We start from the raw sequence: 19,713 nt of genomic DNA, 5'->3' as shown, positions 1-19,713 counted from the left end.
TGTGTCCCCATGTGTATATGGTGTGTCCCCATGTGTATATGTGCTGTGTTCCCGTGTGTATATGGTGTGCCCCATGTGTATATGGTGTGTTCCCATGTGTATATGTGGTGTGTTCCCGTGTGTATATGTGGTGTGTTCCCATGTGTATATGTGGTGTGTCCCCATGTGTATATGTGATGACTGGACGAGGGAGAATTTGAAAATAGAGCCGACCAACATGGCAAACAAACACGAGCTAATGGCTTTGGGTGAGTAACAATGAGAGCAACTGTGTGAAAACATGGCTACGGGTGAGTAACAATGAGAGCAACTGTGTGAAAACATGGCTATAGGAGGCTGCCGGAATTAAAGAGTTAATAGGATTGCGGGGGTTGGGATATTAATTAATGACAGACAAAAAGATTTGATAGTAGTATATTAGGTCACTTTTGGGTCGCATTTTTGGCGGAGGAGCGCAGGCGCAGGCGCAAAGGTTATATAGTAAAATACTCGGAGGAGCTGCCGCAGCCTGGGACAATGACATATAGCAAAATACTCCCAGCCTGGCGCATCGGGATGGTGAGGAGCGAAGGGTGAAGGCGCAAAGACATATAGTAAAATACTACGCCAACTGGTGTTGGCGGAGGAGTGAAGGGTGAGTCACCTTTTGGTGACCTTGTGACGTAATCATTGACCTTGTGACGTAATTAGTGACCTTGTGACGTAATCATTGACCTAGTTACGTAATTTTAATGCGTTTTTAATTAGTTTTAATTTAATTTTTAAAATTTTAATTAGTTTTTTAATTAGTTACGTAATTAAATTACTTTGTTTGTGTTTTGTTTGTTTATTTTTTAATTAGTTTAATTATTATTAACGAGTTACGTAATTGGAGTTTAATTTTTTTTTTAAATTTTTAAATTTTTTAAATTTTATTTTATAATTAGTTTAATTATTTTAATTAGATTATTAGTTTGAAATTCATTTTATTTCTTTGATTTTATGTTTATATTGTGTAATTTTTTATTAACGAGTTACATAATTTGATTATTTGTTTACTTTGTGTTTAATTAATTTGATTTTAATTACTTTTGTTTATTTATTTATTTGATATATTTCTTTTCTTTGTTGTTTAATTTGTTGGTTTGTTTGAATGTATGTATGTTTTTAAATTCTCCCCTACAACGAGCGTGTACTAGAACAGTTTTTGTATACCAGCCTTTAACCAGACATGTAACACCTGTTACGTATCGACCGCCCGTGAACCTCCCCGCGCTGCGCGTTTTTAAATGGGAATGTATTGATCGCAGCCGCTGGGCCATCACACCTAATTAAATTTTGGTCACGCATCGTGGGTTTATGTGTTGTTCGCCCTCACCCTCCATTGATCGAACCCACTGACCATCAGTATGATGGTCCACCTATGTGTAATTTTTATTAACGAGTTACGTAATTTGATTTTAATTTTTTAAATTTTTAAATTTTTAATTTAATTTTATAATTACTTTAATTATTATTAACGAGTTACGTAATTTGATTTTAATTTTTTAAATTTTTAAATTTTTTTAAATTATTATTTTTAAATTTTATTTTTAATTGTTGTTTACTTGTTGTTTAATTTAATTACTTTGTATAATTTATTTGTTTGAAATTCATTTTAATTAGTTTGCTTTTAATTTCTTTGTTGTACGCCGTTTGAAATAAAAGACTAACACTAGCGTGTACTAGAAAGTGTCATTGTGTATAACATCCATTTAACCCCAAGCTGTTACTTATTAGCGACAGCTTGTACTTATCGATCCGCCCGTGATCCTCCCCGGCGCTCCCCGTGGTTGCTTAATAGCGGGCTCACTGAAGCGATCACAACAGGTAATTAATCGAAGCCATTAAGTCCCTCTCCGCGTTAAGTGTGGCGACAGCTGGTGCTGTAATTAGTCACGGCTCTCGGCTTTTTTCATTAGACTACAGCTGTACATGAACTATGTTCACATATCATACGCCCGGTCATTCTTTGATCAAATTAAAAAATTTTGTTTCCACATGTCATGCGAACCGTCCCTTGCTATGTATGAAAGATTAATGGTTGTAACTATTCGCTTATAGCGAGGGTCAGCGAAAACAAAAATATATTTAAGGGTCGGAATTTTCTTTCAACCACCGTTAAGTCAGGTTTTGAGACGAAACGAAGTCTCGGTAGGTTCGTGTTTTTTAATGGGCGACAGGGCGACTTGGTGCGTTGGTACGTAGGTATGCGGGGTAGACATGTTTTTTACACGTCTGGAAAAGTAATTACGTTTTTTTTTTTTTTTTTTATGACCGTTCCGATTTTCTTTTGATCTGACCACCATTTGACCACACTGAGCCAGATAAATTTAACAATCGTCGCAGCGGGGTTTATTTTAAGTGCACCCCGTGCACGCTTGTTTACATTTTAAAAGACGTGTCGCGTGTCTTCCCCTTACGGCTTCCCTAATAGAGAAACGAGAGGAAAGACAACTGTTCTAAAATTAGAACAGCCTTGTTTACAGCCATGAGTATCGTCCCTTGTGAAAAAATTCGCGTCAGAATCATTAACTAAACATTCAATTTCTTTAACAAGTTAAAAAATAATTTAGGAAGACAAGGGTTAACAACATTAGACGCCACCGTTTTTGTTTCCTGCGACGACAAGGCACAATACACTTTTTTATTTTATGTCTCAAGTAGAGGGGTGGGATATTTTTTCTTTGTAAGCGTGTTGTAAACAATAGGTAGACGAAGCGATTACTAAGTAAGAGGGGAGAGAAGTGACGTACATCGCGATATTTGAAAACATGGCGATGTTTAACCTCAACCAAAAAAGGCAATGAACCTAGAAGGAAGACGAATATATATCTTAGTCTTGCAGCAGATTACCTTCCCATGTTCGCTTTAGTATTACAGTTTTCATCAATCTTCTTTTTGACTTGAACTTCTTTAATTTTTAAGAAAGTTTACTTATACATAATACATTACGTCTAATGACAATTTTTTATTTTTACCACTCAATGTATTTTCTTTTTCTATATCTTACATTGTCATCTTAATTTTTGATCACCTTAGGTGGTGGTAAGGTGGTAAGGTGGTGGTAAGGTGGCGGTAAATTTGCTTAAGATTATAAACTTCAAGTTTTAAAAATCAACAACGTTATAGTACGTCGTGTCAAATGACACACCGTTAAAATGTCTACATTTAAATTTCACCAAAATAATGATGTATAAACTAAATATGATATGACGTTAACATACATATCATTCAATCTAATCACTCTAAAGTACAAATCAATAATTTTTATTGATTAAGGGGCTGGGTGAGTTATTTTTATCACTATTCGCCCTTCCCCTTCCTTTTGTCCGCAACCCCTTTCCCCTTCTCCCATCCAACCTTGCGTCATCACACTAACCTCAATACCAACCGCTAGATACACAGACCGTACCACTACCCATTCTATTCCATTTAAGAGACAAAGGCTGTATGACAATCCTAAAGACAAATATTTATTCAACTAATATCACAACCCCTAGACACTACTCCAACAGACTGGGCTATGTAAGTTGTAGACGCCACTCCTCGTTGAATATCTCTTGCACCCTACCTACATCGACAACTTTGTCCACCGCCCTCGCCCTATCCCTAAACACCCGCTTGATAAACACACCATACCACTACCCACACTATTCCCTTGGACAGACAAAGGACAAAGTAACAGACAAACATTTATCCCCCTTCGTTTACTGTCACAAGTGACAACGTTCCCATCCAACTCCGAAACATCCATGCCCCAATTTCGAAACCAACCTCGTTGAAAACTCCCCTGACCCTAGTTTAACTTTGCCTCACCGATTCCAAAACAGTCCTGGACCAAACATCCATGTACCAATTTTGAAACCTGTCTTGTTGAAAACAAAAAGACCGTCCCACTCTAGTGTAAACTCTACCCCGATCAACTCCGAAACAGGGATGGTCCTCGTTTGAAACCTGCCTCGGTGAAAACAAAATCCTTCCCACTCTAGTATAGACTCGGCCTGTAACACTTCAAAAACATCCCTGTACCAACTTTGAAACACAACTCGGTGAAACCCAAACTCCCCCAACGCTAGTTTAAACTCTTCCCTCATCACTTCAAAAGCATCCCTGTACCAACTTTGAAACACGCATCGGTGAAACCCATACTCCCCCCGACGCTAGTTTAAACTCTACACCAATCGATTCCAAAACATGCCTGTAACAACTTTGAAACCGGCCTCGATGAAAACAAAAACCATCCCCCCGTAGTATAGACTCGGCCCCTAACACTTCCAAAACATGCATGTACTAACTTTGAAATCACCCTCGGTGAAAACTTCACCGACCCTAGTATGGACTCTATACCTATCGAGTCCAAAACATGCATGTTCCGAGTTCAAAACCAACCTTCACCGACACTAGTATGAACTCGGCTACCAACAATTCCAAAACATGCATGTTCCGAGTTCAAAACCAACCTTCACCGACACTAGTATGAACTCGGCTACCAACGATTCCCAATCATGCATGTACCAACTTTCCAACCTGCCTCAGTGCTAACAAAATTCCCCGACCCTAGTATGAACTCGACTGCCAACAATTCCTAAACATCCATGTACCAACTTTGTAACCTGCCTCGGTGAAAACTTCACCGACCTTAGTTTAACTCTCCCTAACAATTCCAATGATGCATGTACGAACTTTGTAACCTGCCTCGGTTAAAACACCCCCGTCCCTAGTATGAACTCGGTTACCAACAATTTCTAAACATGCATGTTCCGAGTTCAAAACCAACCTTCACCGACACTAGTATGAACTCGGCTACCAACAATTCCTAAACATGCATGTACCAACTTTGCAACCTACCTCGGTGTTAACAAAAACTCCCCTGACCCTAGTAGGGACTCTACACATACCGATTTCAAAACATGCATGTTCCGAGTTCAAAACCAACCTTCACCGACACTAGAATGAACTCGGCTACCAACAATTCCTAAACATGCATGTACCAACTTTGCAACCTACCTCGGTGTTAACAAAAACTCCCCTGACCCTAGTATGGACTCTACACCTACCGATTCCAAAACATCCATGTTCCGAGTTCAAAACCAACCTTCACCGACCCTAGTATGAACACGGCCCCTTAATAAATAAAAAATTATTGATTTGTACTTTAGAATGATTAGATTGAATGATATGTATGTTAACGTCATATCATATTTAGTTTATACATCATTATTTTGGTGAAATTTAAATGTAGACATTTTAACGGTGTGTCATTTGACACGACGTACTATAACGTTGTTGATTTTTAAAACTTGAAGTTTATAATCTTAAGCAAATTTACCACCACCTTACCACCACCTTACCACCACCTTACCACCTTACCACCACCTAAGGTGATCAAAAATTAAGATGACAATGTAAGGTATAGAAAAAGAAAATACATTGAGTGGTAAAAATAAAAAATTGTCATTAGACGTAATGTATTATGTATAAGTAAACTTTCTTAAAAATTAAAGAAGTTCAAGTCAAAAAGAAGATTGATGAAAACTGTAATACTAAAGCGAACATGGGAAGGTAATCTGCTGCAAGACTAAGATATATATTCGTCTTCCTTCTAGGTTCATTGCCTTTTTTGGTTGAGGTTAAACATCGCCATGTTTTCAAATATCGCGATGTACGTCACTTCTCTCCCCTCTTACTTAGTAATCGCTTCGTCTACCTATTGTTTACAACACGCTTACAAAGAAAAAATATCCCACCCCTCTACTTGAGACATAAAATAAAAAAGTGTATTGTGCCTTGTCGTCGCAGGAAACAAAAACGGTGGCGTCTAATGTTGTTAACCCTTGTCTTCCTAAATTATTTTTTAACTTGTTAAAGAAATTGAATGTTTAGTTAATGATTCTGACGCGAATTTTTTCACAAGGGACGATACTCATGGCTGTAAACAAGGCTGTTCTAATTTTAGAACAGTTGTCTTTCCTCTCGTTTCTCTATTAGGGAAGCCGTAAGGGGAAGACACGCGACACGTCTTTTAAAATGTAAACAAGCGTGCACGGGGTGCACTTAAAATAAACCCCGCTGCGACGATTGTTAAATTTATCTGGCTCAGTGTGGTCAAATGGTGGTCAGATCAAAAGAAAATCGGAACGGTCATAAAAAAAACAAAAAAAAACGTAATTACTTTTCCAGACTTGTAAAAAACATGTCTACCCCGCATACCTACGTACCAACGCACCAAGTCGCCCTGTCGCCCATTAAAAAACACGAACCTACCGAGACTTCGTTTCGTCTCAAAACCTGACTTAACGGTGGTTGAAAGAAAATTCCGACCCTTAAATATATTTTTGTTTTCGCTGACCCTCGCTATAAGCGAATAGTTACAACCATTAATCTTTCATACATAGCAAGGGACGGTTCGCATGACATGTGGAAACAAAATTTTTTAATTTGATCAAAGAATGACCGGGCGTATGATATGTGAACATAGTTCATGTACAGCTGTAGTCTAATGAAAAAAGCCGAGAGCCGTGACTAATTACAGCACCAGCTGTCGCCACACTTAACGCGGAGAGGGACTTAATGGCTTCGATTAATTACCTGTTGTGATCGCTTCAGTGAGCCCGCTATTAAGCAACCACGGGGAGCGCCGGGGAGGATCACGGGCGGATCGATAAGTACAAGCTGTCGCTAATAAGTAACAGCTTGGGGTTAAATGGATGTTATACACAATGACACTTTCTAGTACACGCTAGTGTTAGTCTTTTATTTCAAACGGCGTACAACAAAGAAATTAAAAGCAAACTAATTAAAATGAATTTCAAACAAATAAATTATACAAAGTAATTAAATTAAACAACAAGTAAACAACAATTAAAAATAAAATTTAAAAATAATAATTTAAAAAAATTTAAAAATTTAAAAAATTAAAATCAAATTACGTAACTCGTTAATAATAATTAAAGTAATTATAAAATTAAATTAAAAATTTAAAAATTTAAAAAATTAAAATCAAATTACGTAACTCGTTAATAAAAATTACACATAGGTGGACCATCATACTGATGGTCAGTGGGTTCGATCAATGGAGGGTGAGGGCGAACAACACATAAACCCACGATGCGTGACCAAAATTTAATTAGGTGTGATGGCCCAGCGGCTGCGATCAATACATTCCCATTTAAAAACGCGCAGCGCGGGGAGGTTCACGGGCGGTCGATACGTAACAGGTGTTACATGTCTGGTTAAAGGCTGGTATACAAAAACTGTTCTAGTTCACGCTCGTTGTAGGGGAGAATTTAAAAACATACATACATTCAAACAAACCAACAAATTAAACAACAAAGAAAAGAAATATATCAAATAAATAAATAAACAAAAGTAATTAAAATCAAATTAATTAAACACAAAGTAAACAAATAATCAAATTATGTAACTCGTTAATAAAAAATTACACAATATAAACATAAAATCAAAGAAATAAAATGAATTTCAAACTAATAATCTAATTAAAATAATTAAACTAATTATAAAATAAAATTTAAAAAATTTAAAAATTTAAAAAAAAAATTAAACTCCAATTACGTAACTCGTTAATAATAATTAAACTAATTAAAAAATAAACAAACAAAACACAAACAAAGTAATTAAATTACGTAACTAATTAAAAAACTAATTAAAATTTTAAAAATTAAATTAAAACTAATTAAAAACGCATTAAAATTACGTAACTAGGTCAATGATTACGTCACAAGGTCACTAATTACGTCACAAGGTCAATGATTACGTCACAAGGTCACCAAAAGGTGACTCACCCTTCACTCCTCCGCCAACACCAGTTGGCGTAGTATTTTACTATATGTCTTTGCGCCTTCACCCTTCGCTCCTCACCATCCCGATGCGCCAGGCTGGGAGTATTTTGCTATATGTCATTGTCCCAGGCTGCGGCAGCTCCTCCGAGTATTTTACTATATAACCTTTGCGCCTGCGCCTGCGCTCCTCCGCCAAAAATGCGACCCAAAAGTGACCTAATATACTACTTTTGATCAATAATGAGCGCAATTAGTAAATTGGCGTGATGCCATCCAAAAGTTGCAGGTAATCAGTACTAAAGGGAGCATTCAACAGTCACACAGTTCTAAAGGGAACAGTCAACGGTCACACAGTACTATAGGGAACAGTCGCACACTACTATAGGGAACAGTCAACAGTCAAAGACAGAAAGACAGACAGACAGACAGACAGACAGACAGACAGACAGACAGACAGGCAGACAGACAGGCAGACAGACAGACAGACAGACAGACAGACAGACAGACAGGCAGGCAGGCAGACAGGCAGGCAGACAGACAGACAGACAGACAGGCAGGCAGGCAGACAGGCAGGCAGACAGACAGACAGACAGACAGACAGACAGACAGACAGACAGACAGACAGACAGACAGACAGACAGACACGTCTACCTAACGTATAAAGCAATAATCAGGCCCCCCAATCACCAAGTTCCTACCAAATCTATCAAAGGGTTTCAGCCTCACTCCCGGCTATTGCCGGCTATTTATAGTAATTGTGGTGAAAGATGATGAGTACGTGAGGCCCACGTGAGCTGATGACCGTTATAACATGCACTGACTAGACATGGCCCCTGGCTAGCTGACCCCGGGATAGCGTGCCAGAATAGTGTGTCCATACATCCGTATAGTTCTTATGTCATTCACGTGATCAAATGAGACCAAAACATTTTTTTTTAAATATGGAATATGGTAATGTGTCACTGTGCATGTGTTCTTGTTTTAGATTGGCAAGTGTCATTATGTGCTATATGTGTCGAGGCAAGTGTCATTATGTGCTATATGTGTCGAGGCAACAGCTGGTAGATCTGTTAGGCTTCATTAAAATGATGACGCGGGTCAGGTATTTCTAAAGGTAAGTCACCCTTTCGCACCTGGCGGTCCATTGAGTCGATGAAGGTCAGATATATGTATGTTGTATGTTAGTGTGGGATGCCAAGAAAATTATCTGGGGATGCTACAATTGTAATATAAGTTAAATACTGATGATACTCCACAAGAACTAATTAGAATCGTATGTACAAAATGTTGATAGACTCCACATGAACTAATTAGTACTGAATCTAGACCAGTACCGCCCAAGGTACCAGAACTGAACATAATCTGCCTAAAAAAGCAGGCAGATAATTTGTATTGATCAATTCAAAATATATGAGATCAAGTACATGGCCACATCACCAACTTCTGAAGACAAGGACACGATGACGTAACGATGACGTTAACCACAAAAGCATGATGACGTCACGATAACGTTAACCACATGGACAGGATGACATCAACCACAAGGCCACGGCCAGGTAAACCACAAGGACACGATCACGTCAACAACCACTTCAAAAAGGCCACAGTCACGTTAAGCACAAGGAATCTACCAACTTTTCAGCCATTAAAATATGGCCAATGTTGACATGGAGCAAGTAGGGAAGTTGAAGTGACACATTTTCCTGGCTCGACCCCGGGCCACTGTCAACTTAGAATATGCATATTGGATTTACAATTCAATGCCTCTGTCTTCATGTCGAGCGCGCGTGCAGGCAGGCCATCGTGAGCGCCTCACATCGATCGCTGCTCTCTGTTATGTTCCGGTGATAATTCTGGGACTTGCCTTCAAAAAATGTTTCAATTTGTATTTGGAAAAAAATAAAACTGCATTAAATCCAGAAGATTTTTTTTCGCTTGCATAAGCACTTAAAATATGCGAAATATTAGCATATTTATTTTTATAAAAACTTGTCCTCTCATTAAATTTAAAAGGAAAAAGGTCGTATATTTACGTGATATGTAGTGGGATATTTCCGGAGAGATGTATACTAATCTCTTTGAACCAAGTCAACTTTAATTTGAAACTCATTGGAGCTGAAAGATCCCGACTTGAGTCTTTAGCTTATTATCGTCCGTGTAGCCAGATCAAACTTTTCAGGTGTGAGCCAAGTGTTTGAACTATTTCCCACTAAAACATCAACTAATCAAAAATGTTATTGTAGTTTTAAAATTCCGTTCGTTTTTTTTTCAACGTTCTTAAATTATTTTCTGGTCAGCATAAAAAAATAGTTTAGACAATATCTGTTTGAATGGCTGGAGCCTAGAACGCCGACGTGTCACCAGATGAGAGGCCATTGGGTTGAGCCCAACGGTCGGGCAGGCCAGGGATTCCTGTAAAACTGCAGAGACGCCATGATGGAGCATCGAGCCCCAATCATTGCTGGGTAAGTTCTAGATGGCACGGAAGATCAACGACTAGAATCGATTCAACAAACAAATGGCGTTTCCTGCTGGGCCCAACATAAACATAAACATACAGTTGGGACAACGTGGGTGGGGGCTGGGGGGCTGATACATAAAGTCATGGAGGAGTGAAAAGAGATGATATATTAAGTCATGGGGGAGATATTATATATGATATTATGTAATGTGTGTATAGCGAATTGGGCGGGGCTTGCTAAGGGAGTGTGCGTGTCGGAGCCATGATGTTGTAACGTATGGAGGCGGTGGATGTATATAGTGGAGGCGGTAGATGTGTATAGTGGAGGTTGTAGATGTATATAGTGGAAGTTGTGGATGGATAGAGTGGAGGTTGTGTATGTATATAATGGAGGTTGTGGATGTACCTTGTGGATGCTGTGGGTGTTTATTGTGGAGGTTGGGGATATATATTGTAGAGGTTGGTGTTGTATCTTGTAGTGGTTGTGTATTGCTGGTGTAAACAAGAGGTACGACGAAACACACGAGAGATCATGAATGTGATTTACATTGTGTGGGGTGAATTTTCCCCTCGCATCGCTAATAGCAACAATAACAAAAAAACTGAAACTATGTGTTGACTTTGGCGATGGATTTTATTAATTTTTGCTGTTAGTGAGATTAACCCAAAATTCCCTTTTATCCAAAACTCTCTGTCCTTAAATAATCTAGCGAGGTCAGGTCTGCCAATACGGCATGATTCCAAAATTTTGAATGAAACTCCATACAGAAGAAGTGGTTCGTTTGTTATTAAAAGACACAAACTAAGTGGTTATAAAACATACATGTAAAAAAAAATTTTTTTTAGTTTAATTAGGACTTTCATTTTTAAATCACCTAATAAAGTCTGAAGTCTGAAGCACATCTTTTAAAGCGTCTATCTCTGTTTTCAATTTTTTTTAAACTTTTTTTTCCCGTTTAGTAACCTGATCGATCCATCTTTTGTAAAGTACCTAAAATATAAGTAGTCTTTTGTGAAGTGTCTAACCATTAAATAGAAGCAGAAGCATTGTTCTAATTATTCGAGTGATATATTTGATCTGTAATAATCTTTTGTTGTAAAAAAAAACAATACCAGCGATGAATCGTGCGAGCAAGACAACAGGAATGTTACTGTACCTCACCTCATCCGTGCGGATTTGATCGTGTTAGAATATTTTTAAGACAGAAACGATTAGTGTATTACGAACGTTGCTAAAACTTTAAAAGCATTATAATTATACAAGATAAATAATGGGTGGAATAAAAAAAATGTGTGATGAAATGCGTGTTAATAGATGTGATAGAGCCCAATTTTAGAGGTAACATATGAAGTAAAAAAAACATCTTATAATGTGATATGCGATATGTTCCAACATTGGGGGGCGACACATATGAAATAAAAACCATCATCTTATAATGTGATGTGCGATATGTTCCAACATTGGGGGGGCGACACATATGAAATAAAAACCATCATCTTATAATGTGATGTGCGATATGTTCCAACATTGGGGGGCGACACATATGAAATAAAAACCATCATCTTATAATGTGATGTGCGATATGTTCCAACATTGGGGGGCGACACATATGAAATAAAAACCATCATCTTATAATGTGATGTGCGATATGTTCCAACATTGGGGGGCGACACATATGAAATAAAAACCATCATCTTATAATGTGATGTGCGATATGTTCCAACATTGGGGGGCGACACATATGAAATAAAAACCATCATCTTATAATGTGATGTGTGATAGGGCCCAATATTAGGAGGCGACACATATAAAACCATCATCTTATAATGTGATGTTTTACCAGATTGTGATGTTTTATCGCTGCATCACACCGTGGATATTTTTAATCGGCGCCACTGATTTCACTAAAAAAAAATGGCCAAATTTGTTTTTGGACACTTGGAATCGTGGAGAGGGGTAGCCCATCAGCAGAAGTGATTTTCTGTGTTTCCGGAAAATAAAAGCAAACGCCGAGTTTACGCTAGCCCTCGGAGTATTTATGAAGAATTTTTTTGTATGCGCTACATAGGCGGCCAATAAACTCGGGCTATAAGGGGGGAAATCGGTTCAACAACTTCGTGAGCTGGGCGTTTTTAACGTAGGCGTGTTATACGTTGCTCGTTTGACTCGCTACAACAACATACGATGTTCAGGTTTTTTACGTAGGCATGTTATACGTTGCTCGTTTGACTCGCTACAGCAACATACAATGTTCAGGTTTTTAACGTAGGCATGTTATACGTTGCTTGTTTGACTCGCTACAACAACATACAATGTTTAGGTTTTTAACGTAGGCATGTTATACGTTGCTCGTTTGACTCGCTACAGCAACATACAATGTTCAGGTTTTTAACGTAGGCATGTTATACGTTGCTCGTTTGACTCGCTACAACAACATACTATGTACACGATACAGGTTTTTAAACTAGGTTCTGTAGGCGAATCTAACCACAAACGTGATAATGACAGTTCCTTTCTTGCTAGTTTTTTTTTCAAATAATTTTAATGTCAAATTAAATCTAAATTTATTAGTTCAATTAGTTTGCTTTTGTTGGATTTTTTTTTGTTGAAAAAGTGATCCCAGGTATAAGGCTAACATAAAACAAATGTATAAACAATCAAATAGTCCATATACAACTTATAGTGACACATAAACCAATGTTCCCAACACTGTCTGGTCAGCAGATCAACCTAGCTGGCTACAGTTGCCTCTTCTAGTGGGGGTGCCCAAAACAAACAGAACTCACCAAAAAGTGTGCTGCGTGTGTTCGTGATCCCGTGGTATAGGCTAATGAATTGATAGGAAGCTACAGGATCGTTGCCGTGCAATTAAGTAGTCTGAAGGGCAAGGTTATCCTTATCGAGGAGTTTATGGGGAATCTTTCATCGGCGCGTCGTATCACAAGTTCACATTTGACCTTGCTTTCGCCTCAAGGTCGAGATATTATTTAACATTTTGTTCAATACATTTTGTGAGACAATACCTCCAATAGAACTTACCAATACATTTTGTGAGAGACAATACCTCCAATAGAAGTTACCAATACATTTTGTGAGAGACAATACCTCCAATAGAAGTTACCAATACATTTTGAGAGAGACAATACCTCCAATAGAAGTTACCAATACATTTTGTGAGAGACAATACCACCAATAGAAGTTACCAATACATTTTGTGAAAGACAATACCTCCAATAGAAGTTACCAATACATTTTGTGAGAGACAATACCACCAATAGAAGTTACCAATACATTTTGTGAGAGACAATACCTCCAATAGAAGTTACCAATACATTTTGTGAGAGACAATACCTCCAATAGAAGTTACCAATACATTTTGTGAGAGACAATACCTCCAATAGAAGTTACCAATCCATTTTGTGAGAGACAATACCTCCAATAGAAGTTACCAATACATTTTCTGAGTGACAGCATGGGGCCCAAATTTCAGATACCAATGATGGTTAAGGGAGCAGGCGAGACGATCATATGTGTAAGCACTGCTCTTCTTACATATATCATATAAACATACCCCCCAATGCCCTTCTGACATATATCAGATACACAGACACCGATGCTCTTCTTACATATATCATATACAGACCCCCGATGCTATAATTAAAGAAGTATCTCGTTCACTTCGCTATTCATGAATTCATTAGTTTATTTCGAATATAGAGTTAATTAGTTTATTACAAATTTGATCATTTAATTCTACAATTTTCATGTAATACGAATCTTGCATCTTTTTTTTCTACGTCCTAATTAACTGAATAACTGACAAGGTAAATATGAGATGTAATATCAAACGATAGGACGGGGGTTAGAATGTGCTGTTCTTGTATTGACCGTCCATATCAAGCGGGTAAAAAGTAAACCACATGGCCAGGTAAAGGTAGGAGATCACTTACACAACAGCCTGGGGAAATGGCCAACAAAACATGGTCAGTGTCTCAATAAAAAGTTCTGTCAATTCGAGTGGGTGGATGCAGCTAAACATTGAGAAAGTGAGGCATACAGAGAGAACCGTCCAAGTTTATATTTGAACGATGTTACAAAAAAGCTCCACTGAGGGGGTTAGTTAACCAATTGCTACAGGCGTCAATATCGACGATCTACACACGACGGGTTCATGCTAGTGTATCGCTGTAACACACGACAGTACACCACGTGTAAACACACGACAGTACACGGCCCACGTGTAAACACACGACAGTACACGGCCCACGTGTAAACACACGACAGTACACCACGTGTAAACACACGACAGTACACGGCCCACGTGTAAACACACGACAGTACACGGCTCACGTGTAAACACACGACAGTACACCACGTGTAAACACACGACAGTACACGGCCCACGTGTAAACACACGACAGTACACCACGTGTAAACACACGACAGTACACGGCCCACGTGTAAACACACGACAGTACACGGCCCACGTGTAAACACACGACAGTACACGGCTCACGTGTAAACACACGACAGTACACCACGTGTAAACACACGACAGTACACGGCTCACGTGTAAACACACGACAGTACACCACGTGTAAACACACGACAGTACACGGCCCACGTGTAAACACACGACAGTACACCACGTGTAAACACACGACAGTACACGGCCCACGTGTAAACACACGACAGTACACGGCCCACGTGTAAACACACGACAGTACACGGCCCACGTGTAAACACACGACAGTACACGGACCACGTGTAAACACACGACAGTACACGGCCCACGTCTAACCACACGACAGTACACCACGTGTAAACACACGACAGTACACGGCCCACGTGTAACCACACGACAGTACACGGCTCACGTGTAACCACACGACAGTACACGGCCCACGTGTAACCACACGACAGTACACGGCCCACGTGTAACCACACGACAGTACACGGCTCACGTGTAACCACACGACAGTACACGGTCCACGTGTAACCACACGACAGTACACGGCACACGTGTAAACACACGACAGTACACCACGTGTAAACACACGACAGTACACCACGTGTAACCACACGACAGTACACGGCCCATGTGTCAACACACGACAGTAAACGGCCCACGTGTAAACACGACAGTACACGGCTCGCGTGTAACCACACGACAGTACACGGCTCGCGTGTAACGACAGTACACGGTCCACGTGTAACCACACGACAGTACACGGCACACGTGTAAACACGACAGCACACGCCCGTGTCTCCAGGTTTACCCCAGCCACCCCAGGTTAATTTATCTCCCGCCACAGGAGCGCGTGCCGGGCAAGTCACGTGCGTCTCTTGTGTTACCAGATAGACAAATATCAATTTACTGGCTTTTGAGTGGAAATGGGAATGAAAAAAAAATCGATAATATGAATTATGAACTCCAGAGTTGCTGGTTGAGTTTCAAAGGTCTCCTCTTCTTTACAACAGTATTAGTTTAAGGGTCCCCCCCCCTTCCTCCCCTGCCCAGTCTGACTTCAACGAATATCATTCTATCCCTCCCCGCTAGTCAGCATTGCGAAAGTCGAACTAAAGCTATTGACGTGATCTGAGCAGCCGGGGTGAGAGATGAGGTTAGTAAATTTCCTGATCTACCAGGTCTTGATACATGGGCTCGTGTCAGGCATTAGCTGGCCCGTTGCCGTTTTTTATCAGGACTTATTAGGTTGTCGTGATTGCTTCTTCTCAAATTTGGTCAAGGAAATCATTCAACGGTGGATGGTTGCGCCGGTGTGTCAGATCATTCAATAGGTGTTAGAGGGGCATACATTGTATTTTTCTCAATACATGCCATGAAGGGTATGATAAAATACAGCTACTGGAGTCTCGGCTAGGGGTGGACGTGTAGACGGAATTCATCCAAAGGAGATGGTATGGCTATACTCAAACGTGGTGGTATAACTCTTTCAGACAAGATTAGGATGAATTAAGAATACATGGAACATATGAAGATAATAAAAAAAACAGTCTCTACGATGCAACTACAACATTCAAAGACCAAGATGGTACAACCACACACAACCTTAAGAGGGTTTTGAAGCTATAGCCATTCATTTAGAGAAAATGACGTAGCACGTTTTATTTCCAAAGATATATTTAAATGCGAAAAAAATTAGTTTTTAGTGCGAGAGATATAAAATGAATTTAAAAATTTCACAAGATTTGAGGTTCGTCTTATTCTTCTTACGGGGAAAACATAACTAGAACTAACGTGTAAGACAACACTAAGGTATTATATATAACTCACCTGCTCGAGTTGGAATTCATTCGGTACATTGAATTTGGTAGTCAAGGCAATTTGGAACAGTGGGAGCAGTAATCCCATGACGAATGCCACGCGCAGCTGGGTAGGGATACCCGTATACGTCATGTAAATAAAGAACACGGTGACCCAGACACCGTCCCCACCGTCGGGTATATCGCGGTCCAGGGTGATGGTGCAGACGACAGCGATGAGCAGGAAGAGAGACATGGAGCAGATGATCTGGAGCGAGGTGTACTGCAAGGTGATGCGATAGAGAAATATCTCCAGCACAGCGAACATAAGGATGACAATTCCCATGACCAGCCCGCGAATGAAGCCGGTCAGGCCGTTGATGTAGTAGAAAAAAATGAGGAGAGCGCAGATGATGACGCTAATGACTTGCATGTTGGACTGGGATGACTGGTCAACTTTGATGAAATATCTCCGGTAAAGATTTTCCAAGGTCCTGTCGCGGAACTTCTTACTGGTAAAGATGTGCAAGAGACGCGAGATGCGAAAGGATTTCCGGAAGTCGTAAGCGTTCTGTTCGTCATCTTGGTTGAGCGATTGGCGAGAGCCGCCGCCAGCGTGGATGCTGATGCGTCGCTCCTCGTTCCTCAACTCCTGGGTTTTCTGGGCGTATGCGTTGTCCCAGGCGGTGGCCGAGATTTTCTGGTTCGGTGCAGATTTTTTGTACATTTTTGAGCCTCTTCTTTCGTCACTAGACTCGAATCCCATTCCTCGCGCGGCGGCAGGTTTACATTCCTCCGTTGGCGTCCACAGGCAGCTCGAGCTTTAAGTTGAAGGCCTGTGAGGCCAGTTGACGGTAGCCCATCTTAGCATGGCTGCATCTCGAATCAAGCGCAATTACCTGCAATGATAGACATGCACATCAAAGAACATGTTCTTTTTACAGTCACATTATCATAATCATTGATCAAAATAAAGATGTTTTACAAAAGAGTTGATTTAAACAATTTTGACAATGGTGTCGGGGCGTATTGAGCACAATAGCTCAAGACTCGCATGCTTGAACGTTGTACTTCCACAGGCCTTTAATTGATGTACTAGCAAACAAAAGTGAAATGTTTTTATTATTCTTTGACTTAGCACACAAAGCAAAAGTTTAGCCGGCAAAAATATTTTAAAGGGTTGGTTTTTTTAAGAAGTTTTAAAGTGTAAAATCTACTTTCAACAGTAGTAAACAATGATATTTTCAAATTTAGAGGGTTGGGGCTTCAGGAGTAAGATGTGTGTCAGTATATTCAAGTGTGGGTTCTAATATCAAAGGCTAAGGATACACAGAACTATAAGCATGTATATAACAAACAATGTATACGACATTGTAGGAGTTGTGTTGCATGATATGGAAGTAAGTTGCTGTGTATGAAAGTACATGAGCAGTGTAAGCTGGCTTTCTACTGAAGTAAAGACCAATGTATGGCCCAGCCACTGATGTAAGAGGGAGTTGAAGCTTCACTGATCTGATATCCTGGCAACGATTACGTCGACGGCAACCCTCCCTAAACTTGAGCACAGCAGCAGGAAACTAAAAAAACTGATGTCAAGAAGGTGAGGGGGACCCGTGTGTGAAATTAAATATTTATAGAACAACGTTTTAGTTACACGTCCTCTTGCATGGATAAACACAAGCCCAACCCCCTCCACCTCCCCTCCCTACCCGCTCCCTTTATTGCCGGCATGATTGTGCTATTAATCCAAGCTATCCGCCCTAACCAAGGCTTCTGGGCCCAACGAGTTTGTTTTTGGTGGCGTTTCGGGAGGTCTTCACTGGGATTTTCATTCCGATCAGCAAACACGGATGCCATGTTTAAGGGGTTAATGCAGACCTGCACTCGATGTTACCTAGGTCAAGGATTTTGTTATATTACACTAGTCATATAACATAGACGTTTATTATAAGAGACTCGTTTTAAGATTAAAACATTGGTTTTTTTTTTTAAATAACAAACTAAGCACACTAATGTGGTAGCTATTGAGAATGAAGAGAGGAGGTGCATTTGATATGCGGTGAAATAAATAATGAACCAGGCACGGTCAGTAGGTACTTGCTTGAGAAGGCTGGGATCAGCAACGCCAAGAGTTTAATTGGGGAAACAAAACTACCATCTTATGGTGTCATCAAATCTAACTAAAGTTAAATTTGATTATAGGTATAGATGTTTGTTCACTCACACAATACAACAGTCTACAACTTGCTGATCCTCGTCTCAGTATTTCTATAAATAGGATTATTGTCAGTGCCAAGGGAGGTAGCTACAACAGAAGGTGTCTTTAAACATCGACACAATCTCTTTAGTTCCCTCTCTACATCTCGTGTCTTTAAACACCGACACAATCTCTTTAGTTCCCTCTCTACATCTCGTGTCTTTAAACACCGACACAATCTCTTTAGTTCCCTCTCTACATCTCGTGTCTTTAAACACCGACACAATCTCTTTAGTTCCCTCTCTACATCTCGTGTCTTTAAACACCGACACAATCTCTTTAGTTCCCTCTCTACATCTCGTGTCTTTAAACACCGACACAATCTCTTTAGTTCCCTCTCTATATCTCGTGGGATCAAGAAATTGAGACAAATTTAAACGCATGGTTCTTGTCTCAAAGGTTGTAATTGTTTGAGTAACTTTCTAAAGCACAAGGCGACCTTTATGTTAATCACGGTCAATATTTCCACACACAAAAAGATCGATTATAGGAGGAGACTGTTGTATGATCTGTACATTCTATATTGTAAACGATACAATAGTGTCATGGAAATTTGACACAACACAGACATGTAAAGTTAATGACAAAAAACAACTAGATATGACCTCGAGGTCGACCAACGATTGCTAATTTTAGGCTCTATCTCACCCTACCAACATTCGTTCACTTATCCCGCGTGGTGTTAACTTGGCCACGAGTCCCTCGTGGCTTCTATCTTCAAGAAAGTATTCTAAGTTACCATGTCCCCCATCACTGAGTTTACTGTTGTTAAAACCCTAACACTTTATCTATTCCTAAGTGTCACGATTAAACTTACCTTTTATGTCACCCTAGCATTATTATCCAGCTTACTTCAGTGTCACCCTAACACCATCATCCAGTTTACCTCAGTGTCATCCTAACACCA

At 39.7% G+C, this 19,713-nt stretch overlaps 1 protein-coding gene across 3 annotated transcripts in view; it reads right to left on the bottom strand.

The window, feature by feature from the left end:
- LOC131944852 (adenylate cyclase type 5) overlaps positions 1-19,713 on the bottom strand; it is a 167,181-nt gene that overhangs the window by 112,509 nt on the left and 34,959 nt on the right. For all 3 annotated transcript variants that reach the window (XM_059305706.1, XM_059305708.1, XM_059305707.1), the window contains exon 2: positions 16,581-17,448. In XM_059305706.1, coding sequence (XP_059161689.1) covers positions 16,581-17,315 — 735 coding nt within the window. In that variant the 5' untranslated portion in view covers positions 17,316-17,448. The remainder of the gene's footprint in view (positions 1-16,580; positions 17,449-19,713) is intronic.

The sequence above is a fragment of the Physella acuta genome, unplaced genomic scaffold (assembly GCF_028476545.2).
Source record: "Physella acuta isolate Inbredline_101_S28 unplaced genomic scaffold, ASM2847654v3 ptg000511l, whole genome shotgun sequence".
NCBI classification, from domain to species: Eukaryota; Metazoa; Mollusca; class Gastropoda; family Physidae; genus Physella; species Physella acuta.
Note: the sequence above shows the minus strand (reverse complement) of the source record. Positions and strands in the feature narration are given on the sequence as shown.